Genomic DNA, 13,471 nt, shown 5'->3' on the forward strand with positions numbered 1-13,471 from the left:
TCTAAGTTACGTAATATTTTGAACAAGACTTTATGATCAGCGGATCTACAGAAAACTTATCTGCTAATATTTTCAATAATCGAAAAATTGTTCTCCTTATTTTTTTTATTCCAAACATTTGCTGGTTCCAGCTTCTCAAATGTGAGGATTTGATGCTTTTCTTTCTAATACATGATAGTAAACTGAAAATCTTTGGTTTTTGGACTGTTGGCCTGACAAAACAAGACATTCAATGACGTCATCAGGACATTTTTTACTATTTTCTGACATTTTATAGACAAAATTCAGGAAAAAACAACTGGCAGATGAATCGACTATTTTTTAAAATCGTTTGTCGCAGCTCTAGAAACTTTTGAAATGGAACCGTGTGGAAGATGCTTTGTGGCCATGACTATTCTTTTACTTTGTCTTTTGACAGAGAGGTCAACAACCTTTCCAGAGGTCCAAGAAACATCTGCTCAGGGCCCAACATCTGTTGCGTCCCCAGAAACAAGGAAGGAACCGGTGGTTTAAACTTGATCATACCAAATAAGACGGACTCCCAAAACTACAACATTAAAACCCCCATAGGTACAGAGTCGTGTGTACCTGACGAAAAGCCAGTTTGGGCTCGAAACACTGGACTTTTACGACTGTAATATCATAGGAAATTTAAGGGAGTGTTTAATAGAGTCAGAATTCACAGTCACAGTTTTTTTGTACTCAGCATCTGAACAAGAACAATGTGTGTTTTTCCCACTGGCTGCTTGGATGTGACATTTATTTTTTCATTTGGCAGTGGGTTTAGAGGACCGAGAAACTTCCACCTGAAACCTGCTGTGTCCTTGGACCCTTGTAACAACAGTGAACAAGAAGTTGGCACCGTGTTTCACATGTATTGCGATGTTGACAAATGTTGTGTAATTTGAGAGAGAAGTCGGCGATGATGTCAGGTGGCCAAGAAACAGCCAACCAGGACCAACGGTGGACAATCGGGCAGCGGATCCACATGATGAGAGCCAAAGCTGAAGCACTTTTGTGTCTCCGTGCACGAAGTATGCCAAAGGATCTCAGGGTTTCTCACTGTAGGTAACTGCTATGGGCAGGTTTAGTCCGTGCAAAGGATGCGACAGGTGCTACAAGCAGGGTTAAACGCAGACCGCTGGGTCCAGGACTGAACCAAATGATGGTTTGGTCTCATTCTGTATGTATTATAGGGCGTTCCTGTGGAGGGGCACAAAATATGGGAGCGGGGAACGGAAATCTATACAAGCAGCCGCTGCTGACGTGACCACGTGCTGAAATGTCATGTCTGAGAAACGCGGGACACATTCGGAGACAGGGAGACGGACACACGGAGTGAAACGCAAATCAAAAGGTTAATTACTAAGCTACTTTATCGCAGCTCTCAGTTCAGCGCAACCCAAGACAAAAGAGCAGTGCTACACTGAAAGTGACTGTGTGTCTTTGCTGTCTGGTACTGCCCATGCCCTACCGTTCCCTATCTGTCCACCAGAGGTCCTCACACACTCTGTTACTTAAGCAGCTGTGTTTACGTGTGTGCTGACTTCATAGGATGTGTGTTAACACGGATGACACAGTCCTGACAGCACATTTTTCTAAGGCGTAATGATTTAGATTGTTGGCTGAACAAAACAACCAATGTGAAGTTGTCACATCGGACTCTGGGAAGTCCATTTTTCCTCAGTGGTGGCGATCTACGACTACGCTTGCGACTAGGACGACGAGCTTTCTTTCCAGGAGGGCGCCAAAAAACCTACGTGGCGTCCCAAAAACCCACGTGGCGAGATCACCCATTCTTAAAAAGACAAACAGCCTCGCAGCTCTGACCAGGTACCACCAGCCTCATCCAAAGAGACTGTACAACTTTACTTCAAGCCCACGTCCGAGGAGTCGCTCTCTGACCTGTGTGGGAGGATGGAGGGGAGGAACCCGGCTTCCTCCCCCTCGACAGTAGCCGTCATTACGTCACTGGTGAAAAATCCTGTGCGTAAGCTGCTAGTGAATCCTGCGGACAAAGGAACCCGACAGGCGGGAGGGAGATGAATGACTGATGATAAATGCAACGCTCAAGATCACTTGCAAAGCTTGGCTCTTGTTTTATAACACTCTTAGAAAAAAAATCCCAAATTAGGCCCTTGGTCTGCAGGATTCACAGCCCCTGGAGTCACAGACGTCCCTCGGGATGTCAAGTTTAACAGTCCATAATGCCATTGTGTTGCACAGTTAAAGTTGAATTGCAGAAGTGTCAAATTTGTAAAATCATGAGAACAAAAACAATAAAATTATTAAGATTTATGTTGTAGTTATGTCTTGGTCCTTCTTTCTTTATGTATTTAAGTAGCTATTAGGAATATTAGTCCAGAATATTAGTGAAAAAGTTGAAAGATGTTTTTTATATCGTAAAATTCTCACAATATCCATTTTATAGCTAAACGATGCCTTTCGACACTGATTCAACAAAAATAAAATTCAGACCGGTTTTCAGTACTAAAAGTTTGGTGTCATATCTATAGACTTAACGATTTAAGGATTCAGTGCCCTAATTGACAGGTTATTTCTTAGTCTTGAAGAGTGGTTTCCTACTTTTTTGACTTGTAACCCTTTAAAAGAAAGCAATGTTTACTTGTGACACCTTGTCACAGACTGTGTATTTCAGTTCAACCAGACAGCGAGTGTTTCACAATAAAGCAATGATTAGATCATTAAAAATTCTAAAAACAAAAATCAGAAACAAAAACTGGAAGTACGTCAAAACTGTCCTGGAGAATTCTTGAGTGAGTTTTTCTTTGCACCGCCAAGGCCCCAGGGGGGGAAATGACTCATATTTGCCCCGGGCCCTTGTAGCAGGTTCATTTGGCCCTGGAGTTCACAAAGTTTAATTTAAAAGAAAAGTTTGGGTAAATTTACTTTCTTTCCAAGAGTTCGATGAGAGGATTGGTTTTTCTGTCTGTGCCGTAGTTAACTGGGAATTGAACTACTGTTTTTTTAATGTTTATTTTTATTTGAAACTCGTCCTCCACTCCTTAATTTCCTGTTTGTTTTTAGAAGTTTAACTTTCACTAAATCATAGTGAATTTAGCGACGTTTCTGCTGAAACAAAATGGCGGCCTTCGCCTTTCTTCGGCGAGAAGTTTCTGGGTTAAATTCCTCGATGGATAAAATGACTGGCGCAGTACAAACTACGTGACGCAGAGTTACTTCCGGCTTTACTTTACTTTCGGTTTGTTCTTCTTCTCATTTACAGCTTTCACTAGTTCTCGTCTCTATGACCTCGAATTGCTTCTGAATATCAAGAGCAGAATCACCGATGTTTTCCGTGTCGTTTTGGTCGTTTTCATTTACTAAGAAGAAGATGTTGCCGCCGACGATTCTGGCCATTTTGTCTCTTGTCTCTCTGCCTCTAAACACAGTGGCAGCTCCCTCAGGCGAGTCTGCTATAATGCTAATTTTACTTTATGTGTATGTCTAGAAAATTATGACACATAGGTGAAGCCTGTCTGTGCGTATTTTGCATTATATTTTCTTCATGTTCAGTTTTAATTCTGTGGCCATACCCACGTCGAGATTAACCGTGGAGATATTAAAATAATTATTATTATCAATACGTATATCCTATTTATGAATCGATATTGAAAGAGCATTTCAATGGATATTCGTCTTCTAGAAAAAAAAACAGACTAACAGCCACTTACAGATACTGAAGACCAAGTACAGTTAAAGAGTTAAATGTGAGATAGTATACTTTGGGTTGCAACTACTGCTTTCGTTTTCATGATCGATTAATCTTCTAATTATTTTCTCGGTTAATCGTTTTGTCTATAAAATGCCTGTTATAATTTCCGTCAGCCAAGAGTTACTTCTTCAGATTTGAAAAAAAGGTTTTCACTTCACAATGATGCAAAACGAAGAAAATCCGCAAATCTTTGTGTTTGAGAAGCTGGAATGAGAGAAAGTGAATGAGCGGCTAAAACAATTCATCATTACCATAGTATCATTAATCGATTAACAATTAGTCGATTAGTCGACTAATTGTTCTCTGGTCTCGTTGTTTTTATTTTATTTTGCAGATATACCAGTCTACAAGAAAGTAGGTGACACAGTTGTCCTCTCACCAGGCTTGGTGACGGATCCCATCTCCACCATAACGTGGAAACACGGATCTGCCATTGCCATGGATTGGTACGATAACCACACTGACTCCTACCGACAATTTAAAGGTACATTCAGAGACTGAGTGTTGTTAAATTAATGGATTTCAATATATCAAGGGATTTTCAATGGCATTCCTTCATGGATCAGAGTTTTCCAATGGGAAAAACCCTTAGAATTAAAGGGTAACACTCTCAAATTAATTTGTTCATTTCAAGGTGTAAATTAAGGAGTTTGTTTTATGTGTTTTGTTTTCTTTTTTTTGTGTGTGTGTTTTCAAGTGTAAACCAGGTAACTTAAACACCAAATATCTTGAATGCAATCCCTGAATTTTCACCTCAATTGATACATTAAGTTCATTTTAAGATGCACGGTAAAAATAAGCCCTAAAATCATGCTGATAATCCAATAGATATATCTCAACATGTTATCCCATTATCTTTTCATCATTTCAATCAATTTTCATTCATCATTAACTTTGATCTGTCTGTACTGTGTTATAAAAACTGTTATTACTATTGTTATTATTATTATCATCATCATTATTATTATTATTATGAATAAATGTATGTAATAGGTTTAGTCCAGATGAATCAGTTAATGACCTGTAATAAAGGATGACTCTAACTGAGTAGATAATCCATTAAATATACCTGAATATACTGAAATACATGAATTTTCTCCTCAAAATCACATTAAAATGTATGTAATAAGTTTCCCAGATGGATCAGTTAATGGATGGTCATATATTTTGGGGGGTCAAAATCTCTAAAGGCTACTAAATATCATCAATGCAATCCCTTAAATTACACCTTAATTGAAACATTGAGGTCCATTTTGAGTGTAAAACCTTTACTCAAAAAGGTTTAAGTAAATTTTACCCCTTAAAAACTCCTTAAATTGTGCATTTAATCCCCACATGTATTGCAATCCATGAATTTAATTATTAATTATCCCGTTAAAATCCCATTTAAAAACCTTAATTACATAATTATTAAGGGGTAAATGAATGGAATTAAGATTGTCTTTCATTGGGTTTCAGTCTAAGGGAACTCTAAACTTGACTTTTGTTGTTATACTGGAGATCACTAGAAATATCTTAACTACCTTGGGTCAAAAATTTACCGTACTACAAACAAGTTAACTGTTTAAAGTGCAGATTTCTCCAGCTGCCTGCTGTTTAGTGACAAACACTGGGAACCTGTTGCTCCTCTGAAAAACAAAAGACGAGTAAAGTTTAGCAGCTGAATCCAACCATGTCTGTGCATATTCTTAGATCGTGGTTTGCTGAATGGTTTAACTGGAGAGCTGACGATCAAAGGACTGACTCGAAACGACAGCGGCAGCTACACGTCGGAGATCAACAACCGAGTCACCAACAAGACTCAACTCCTGGTTATCTGTAAGTGGAGGAATTTTGTATGAAGTCTGGCCAACACAGGGGCTGATTGTTTTTCCTTTGAATACGTCAAATGTCTCCTTGTTTGTTCCTTTTTTCTATAAGCTCCTGTCTCTAAACCCACTGTCTCCACATGGTGTGGCGAAGATATGATCGAATGTATTTTGACCTGTGAAGCCGACACCACAGACGCTGAACCATTCACCTATACGTGGTGGTCAGGTGGCCTTGGCGGTTGGCATCAAGCAAGGAGTACTTTATAACAAAGGTATAAACCGGATAAAGGTGTTTGCGAGTGAATTTCATCGGTAACAGATAGACCATGTTGCAGGAATACACCAGAAACCAGTTTCCAAATTGAGCCACACATTCACGCATGAATTGGTGACTTCCAGCTCTTTTCTTGTCTACAGTGGCAGAATCCAAGCTGAGACTGAACACACATGCAGTGATTAAAAATTTCCCATAGTTAAAAAGCTCAGACTTGGCTCCAGATAATAGATAAATAAATAAATAAACACAATATACAATTAGAACAACACATCAGCAGGTTAGCATTGTCACTGTGACAAACTAACAAACTAACACCATCGACTGTTTATTGCAATGACCCTAACTTCTATTACTCACATTAACTGTGGTGGATGGAAACGGGCATTAAATGCTAATACTATTTTTCACTTAATTTCTAGCCGACGGAGGGGCCTTGGTTCAGCTGTGAGCTGCAAAACCCAGTCGGCTCCAAACGCAGTGAACAAGTCTTCAACCCCTTCACCCTTAGTGAGTTGTCACACCAACAAATATGTAGTTTAACATCACATTAAATGTCATAATGCATCTTAATGTTCTTTCTTCTGGAACATGGCAATGTACAGCGCATTGATAGTTGTTCTAATATGGTGAAAGTAGCATTTAAGATGTAAATGACAAGCTCTGAGTCTATTATTTTCTACACTGGGACTCCTCAGAGTGCATTATCACACGTTAGATCAGCTAACTACACCGGAATACGTTGGTTGTTTTATTTATTTATTTTTTTCTTTATAGGGGATCAGGAAGTGAACTCCATCTTGGGCTTACTATTAGCAGCAGAGATTCTGTATTTCGTCTTTATCATATGCAAACACATATATGAACAAAGAGGTAAGATGTCGTAAATGATTGTCTTGATTTCACCAAATATATCAGAATCATCAAATAAATCAGAATTACACAATAACACTTGATTATTAACGATGTATTTCAATGCGTTAACAAACATTTTTTCATCTTTAATACAGGAAGAGATGTTAATGCGTTAGAGGAAGGTAAGATACTGCATCCTCTGTAAACACACTGAAAATACTCTTTAATAGTTTTGCAGATTTCTCATCTTTAGTCCATTTAAAATATGACTATTATAAAATCATTTTGTGTCTTTCATCCAACATTTTAAAGTTTTTAATACCTGAACTTTTACATCTACAAACCAGTCTTTCAAATGCGTTCAGAGCAACCTCACACTGGTGTTGAGCCTTTTTAATAAACTGGTGCAACTGTTAATTTGAACCGTTCAAGATTTTTTCAATTTTATTTTAAAATGTGACAAAAGTGCGACATAAAAGCTAAAACAATAAAGAAAATCAGAAGGGTAAAAAAAAAGCACTGTCATCAAGAGAAAACAGTTGTGATACGTAAAGTAAACTATGGAGTTATTGATTGGGAAAACTGGGATGTGTTTTTGATATGTATTTAAAGATTTTTCTAAAGACTGGCCACCAGTCTGATCAGTTATGGTAATATTTTACCAACCACAATAACTGTAGAGAGGTGAGGATGCAGCAACTGTGCTCCAACCAAATTATTTCTACCGCTTCATTTAAAGTGAACGTTGTTGACAAAAGCCTCGTTTGGATTTCGTGGATCTACTTTCCCCACAGCTTTAACGCACTGTATGTACCATATACAGTATGAGTGCTCATGTGCTTCTGCATCTACGTTTCGGGTGAATTCACCTTCACTTTCAAATAAGTGTCTTGTTGATACGGTTAAAGTGGGGAATTTATTAAGACCTCCTGGATCATTAGATCACTTGTGTAGCTTTCTTAGTCCCTGCTCTGCCTAAATACCTGCAATGAAACTGGTGAGTAAAATGTTACTGTAGCCAGCATCAAAAACTACAACAGAAAGAACCAGGTTGAAAACTACTAGTGTTTCTCATGAGCTGTTTCAACAGCATTATTAATGATAATATTAATGAGGGGCCTTGGTTCAGCTGTGAGCTGCAAAACCACGTCGGCTCCAAACGCAGTGAACAAGTCTTCAACCCCTTCACCCTTAGTGAGTTGTCACACCAACAAATATCTAGTTTAACATCACATTAAATGTCATAATGCATCTTAATGTTCTTTCTTCTGAAACATGGCAATGTACAGCGCATTGATAGTTGTTCTAATATGGTGAAAGTAGCATTTAAGATGTAAATGACAAGCTCTGAGTCTATTATTTTCTACACTGGGACTCCTCAGAGTGCATTATCACACGTTAGATCAGCTAACTACACTGGAATACGTTGGTTGTTTTATTTATTTGTTTGTTTCTTTGTTTCTTTGTAGTGATTGAGAAAATCATGGTCTTCATCTTCATCTTAGAATTACCAATCCAACTGATTGTGTGTATCCTCACTTCCATCTACATACACAAATACAAAAGCACAACAGGTAAGAAGCCATGAAAGATTGTATTTATTTCACTGCATTAAATATGTATTGGTGCATTATCATCACAAATATATTTAATCAGTCTTTGCCTCTAACTTACATTACATGTACATTTCTTTAGTTATGGTGTATCACTGTAAATTAACGCGTGTAGGTTCCAGCAGCAGAGATGCCAAAAGGCACAAATGCATCCAGCAGCGAGCAGCAGGGGAGCTGATAAAGTTTGTGTCTTTGTGCGAATATCCTCTGATGCATGGGAGCTCCTGCATCAGCTGGTGGTTCTCTCCAAACGTTTCATGAACCTGCATAAAAGGATATTCAGGGGCGGCCCAGTCTAGATTAAAAGAATGCATGAATGAGAACTTTTGCATCTTACTGTGTTAGAAAGCTTTGCAGTGTGAGGGAGGTGGAAGAAAGCTACTGTAGTGATGCTGTTGATGCGTTGCCGAAATGTAAATGACAAGTCCAGTTCTATTATTTTCTACACTGGGACTCCTCAGAGTGCATTATCACACGTTAGATCAGCTAACTACACTGGAATACATTGGTTGTTTTATTTTTTTGTTTGTTTATTTGTTTCTTTTTAGGGATTTTGGATTTGAGCATCTTCATCTTCGCCTTAGTATTAACACTTGACAGGATTCCGTACAGAGTCTTTCTCATATACCAATACATATACACATACATATACACAAGAAGAAGAGGTAAGAAGCCATGAAAGATTGTATTTATTTCACTGCATTAAATATGTACTGGTGCATTATCAGCATAAATACATTTAATCAATTTTGCCTCATGTTTCATGTCTGAAACCCTGTTTGTTGTGCTGCTGCCTGACTTGACCAGGACGCTGTTGTCAGAGAGATTTTTATATTTATGTAATCAAATAAATCAGAATTACACAATAACACTTGATTATTAACGATGTATTTCAATGCGTTAACAAACATTTTTTCATCTTTGATACAGGAGGAGATGTTAATGCGACAAGGGAAGGTAAGATACTGCATCCTCTGTAAACACACTGAAAATACTCTTTAATAGTTTTGCAGATTTCTCATCTTTAGTCCATTTAAAATATGACTATTATAAAATCATTTTGTGTCTTTCATCCAACATTTTAAAGTTTTTAATACCTGAACTTTTACATATACAAACAAACTTTTACATATTTATTTATTTGTTAGTTTCTTTGTTTCTTTTTAGGGATTTGGAAAATCAGGGCCTTTTTATCCAGCTTACAATTAGCAATCCTACTGATTGTGTGTATCATCTTTTCCATCTACATACACAAATACAAAGGCACAGCAGGTAAGAAGCCATGAAAGATTCCATTTATTTCACTGCATCAAATATGTATTGGTGCTATATGATCATAAATATATTTAATCAGTCTTTGCCTCTAACTTACATTACATGTACATTTCTTTAGTTATGGTGTATCACTGTAAATTAACGTGTAGGTTCCAGCAGCAGAGATGCCAAAAGGCACAAATGCATCCAGCAGCGAGCAGCAGGGGAGCTGATAAAGTTTGTGTCTTTGTGCGAATATCCTCTGATGCATGGGAGCTCCTGCATCAGCTGGTGGTTCTCTCCAAACGTTTCATGAACCTGCATAAAAGGATATTCAGGGGCGGCCTCACATACCATATAACTGTAGCGTCTGTAGTTTGATTCCAGCTGGGGACCTTTCCCGCCTCAATCCATTAGCGGCAAAACTGCTGGTTAAGTAGGTTTATTTAGATTGTTGACGTGTCTGAGTATATTTTATGAAAATAATATAAATAATATCAAATATCTAAAACCAAAATGAAAGTTCAAAAACAATAAACACATTGTTACTGATTTTTTTCAATTTTTCTTTAAGAAAGGCTGTAAATAAGAAACAAAAAGCAGGTTATTACACGATTACAGTGGTGGGAAAATAAGAGAGTTTTCAGTCTTGATTCAAGGGGTTAAGGTCTCCATCCATCTCTCTCAGATGAGGCCACACTGATCCATGAAGAGTTGCGCAGGTAACAGGCAGCAGTTCGCAGTCTGTCCTGGATGAAACAGGGAGCCAGTGAAATGAGGACAGAATTGGTGTTAATAATTGCAGTGGCTGCATTTTGGACTAGTGGGAGATTTTGAATGCTCCAGAGCAGAAGACCTAAGAAGAGCATGTTACGATGGTCCAGTCTAGATTAAAAGAATGCATGAATGAGAACTTTTGCATCTTACTGTGTTAGAAAGCTTTGCAGTGTGAGGGAGGTGGAAGAAAGCTACTGTAGTGATGCTGTTGATGTGTTGCCCAAATGTAAATGACAAGTGCAGTTCTATTATTTTCTACACTGGGACTCCTCAGAGTGCATTATCACACGTTAGATCAGCTAACTACACTGGAATACATTGGTTGTTTTATTTTTTTGTTTGTTTATTTGTTTCTTTTTAGGGATTTTGGATTTGAGCATCTTCATCTTCGCCTTAGTATTAACACTTGACAGGATTCCGTACAGAGTCTTTCTCATATACAAATACATATCCACAAGAAGAAGAGGTAAGAAGCCATGAAAGATTGTATTTATTTCACTGCATTAAATATGTATTGGTGCATTATGATCACAAATGTATTTAATCAATTTTGCCTCATGTTTCATGTCTGAAACCCTGTTTGTTGTGCTGCTGCCTGACTTGACCAGGATGCTGTTGTCAGAGAGATTTTTATATTTATGTAATCAAATAAATCAGAATTACACAATAACACTTGATTATTAACGATGTATTTCAATGCGTTAACAAACATTTTTTCATCTTTGATACAGGAGGAGATGTTAATGCGACAAAGGAAGGTAAGATACTGCATCCTCTGTAAACACACTGAAAATACTCTTTAATAGTTTTGCAGATTTCTCATCTTTAGTCCATTTAAAATATGACTATTATAAAATCATTTTGTGTCTTTCATCCAACATTTTAAAGTTTTTAATACCTGAACTTTTACATCTACAAACCAGTCTTTCAAATGCGTTCAGAGCAACCTCACACTGGTGTTGAGCCTTTTTAATAAACTGGTGCAACTGTTAATTTGGACCGTTCAAGATTTTTTCAATTTTATTTTAAAATGTGACAAAAGTGCGACATAAAATCTAAAATAATAAAGAAAATCAGAAGGGTAAAAAAAAAGCACTGTCATCAAGAGAAAACAGTTGTGATACGTAAAGTAAACTATGGAGTTATTGATTGGGAAAACTGGGATGTGTTTTTGATATGTATTTAAAGATTTTTCTAAAGACTGGCCACCAGTCTGATCAGTTATGGTAATATTTTACCAACCACAATAACTGTAGAGAGGTGAGGATGCAGCAACTGTGCTCCAACCAAATTATTTCTACCGCTTCATTTAAAGTGAACGTTATTGACAAAAGCATCGTTTGGATTTCGTGGATCTACTTTCCCCACAGCTTTAACGCACTGTATGTACCATATACAGTATGAGTGCTCATGTGCTTCTGCATCTACGTTTCGGGTGAATTCACCTTCACTTTCAAATAAGTGTCTTGTTGATATGGTTAAATTGGGGAATTTATTAACTAGTAGTTTTTTCTTGAACCTTTTCAACAGTTGTACAGTAGAATTTACACTGAGTGACAGATGTATGGTGGTTGTGGCGATTCTTATATTATTTGACAGAGAGATCAGAGATGATGTCAAGGGACCAAGAAACAGCCAACCAGAACCAACCAGGGGATAATCAGTCAGCAGATCCACAAGACAACCAAGAGGCATCAATCCAGGATCGGACATCGGTTGTGTCCCAATATACCAACAACGTTACTGGTGAATAAAATATTATTAATACAAATACCATTTTTTACGTGGCCATTTTGAACAAGACTTTATGATCAGCGGATCTACAGAAAACTTATCTGCTAATATTTTCAATAATCGAAAAATTGTTCTCCTTATTTTTTTTATTCCAAACATTTCCTGGTTCCAGCTTCTCAAATGTGAGGATTTGATGCTTTTCTTTCTAATACATGATAGTAAACTGAAAATCTTTGGTTTTTGGACTGTTGGCCTGACAAAACAAGACATTCAATGACGTCATCAGGACATTTTTTACTATTTTCTGACATTTTATAGACAAAACAATTAGATATTCAGGAAAAAACAATTGGCAGATTAATCGACTATTTTTTAAAATCGTTTGTCGCAGCTCTAGAAACTTTTGAAATGGAACCGTGTGGAAGATGCTTTGTGGCCATGACTATTCTTTTACTTTGTCTTTTGACAGAGAGGTCAACAACCTTTCCAGAGGTCCAAGAAACATCTGCTCAGGGCCCAACATCTGTTGCGTCCCCAGAAACAAGGAAGGAACCGGTGGTTTAAACTTGATCATACCAAATAAGACGGACTCCCAAAACTACAACATTAAAACCCCCATAGGTACAGAGTCGTGTGTACCTGACGAAAAGCCAGTTTGGGCTCGAAACACTGGACTTTTACGACTGTAATATCATAGGAAATTTAAAGGGAGTGTTTAATAGAGTCAGAATTCACAGTCACAGTTTTTTTGTACTCAGCATCTGAACAAGAACAATGTGTGTTTTTCCCACTGGCTGCTTGGATGTGACATTTATTTTTTCATTTGGCAGTGGGTTTAGAGGACCGAGAAACTTCCACCTGAAACCTGCTGTGTCCTTGGACCCTTGTAACAACAGTGAACAAGAAGTTGGCACCGTGTTTCACATGTATTGCGATGTTGACAAATGTTGTGTAATTTGAGAGAGAAGTCGGCGATGATGTCAGGTGGCCAAGAAACAGCCAACCAGGACCAACCGGTGGACAATCGGGCAGCGGATCCACATGATGAGAGCCAAAGCTCTCAGTACAAACTACGTGACACAGAGTTACTTCCGGCTTTACTTTACTTTCGGTTTGTTCTTCTTCTCATTTACAGCTTTCACTAGTTCTCGTCTCTATGACCTCGAATTGCTTCTGAATATCAAGAGCAGAATCACCGATGTTTTCCGTGTCGTTTTGGTCGTTTTCATTTACTAAGAAGAAGATGTTGCCGCCGACGATTCTGGCCATTTTGTCTCTTGTCTCTCTGCCTCTAAACACAGTGGCAGCTCCCTCAGGCGAGTCTGCTATAATGCTAATTTTACTTTATGTGTATGTCTAGAAAATTATGACACATAGGTGAAGCCTGTCTGTGCGTATTTTGCATTATATTTTCTTC

General features: G+C 37.8%; 1 protein-coding gene across 1 annotated transcript; it reads left to right on the forward strand.

Annotated features, from left to right (window-relative positions):
• Positions 1-1,917: 1,917 nt before the first annotated feature.
• LOC120787631 lies at positions 1,918-13,103 on the forward strand. Its single transcript, XM_040123306.1, has 16 exons — positions 1,918-1,990; positions 4,071-4,220; positions 5,429-5,554; positions 5,657-5,687; positions 5,774-5,819; positions 6,244-6,331; positions 6,599-6,694; positions 6,832-6,858; positions 8,146-8,250; positions 8,838-8,954; positions 9,220-9,246; positions 9,457-9,561; positions 10,682-10,786; positions 11,052-11,078; positions 11,920-12,066; positions 12,524-13,103. The coding sequence occupies exons 1-16, from the start codon at positions 1,918-1,920 to the stop codon at positions 12,616-12,618; spliced, it is 1,365 nt and encodes a 454-aa protein (XP_039979240.1). The 3' UTR covers positions 12,619-13,103.
• The last annotated feature ends 368 nt before the right edge of the window (positions 13,104-13,471 follow it).

Source organism: Xiphias gladius, unplaced genomic scaffold (assembly GCF_016859285.1).
Source record: "Xiphias gladius isolate SHS-SW01 ecotype Sanya breed wild unplaced genomic scaffold, ASM1685928v1 HiC_scaffold_333, whole genome shotgun sequence".
NCBI classification, from domain to species: domain Eukaryota; kingdom Metazoa; phylum Chordata; class Actinopteri; order Istiophoriformes; family Xiphiidae; genus Xiphias; species Xiphias gladius.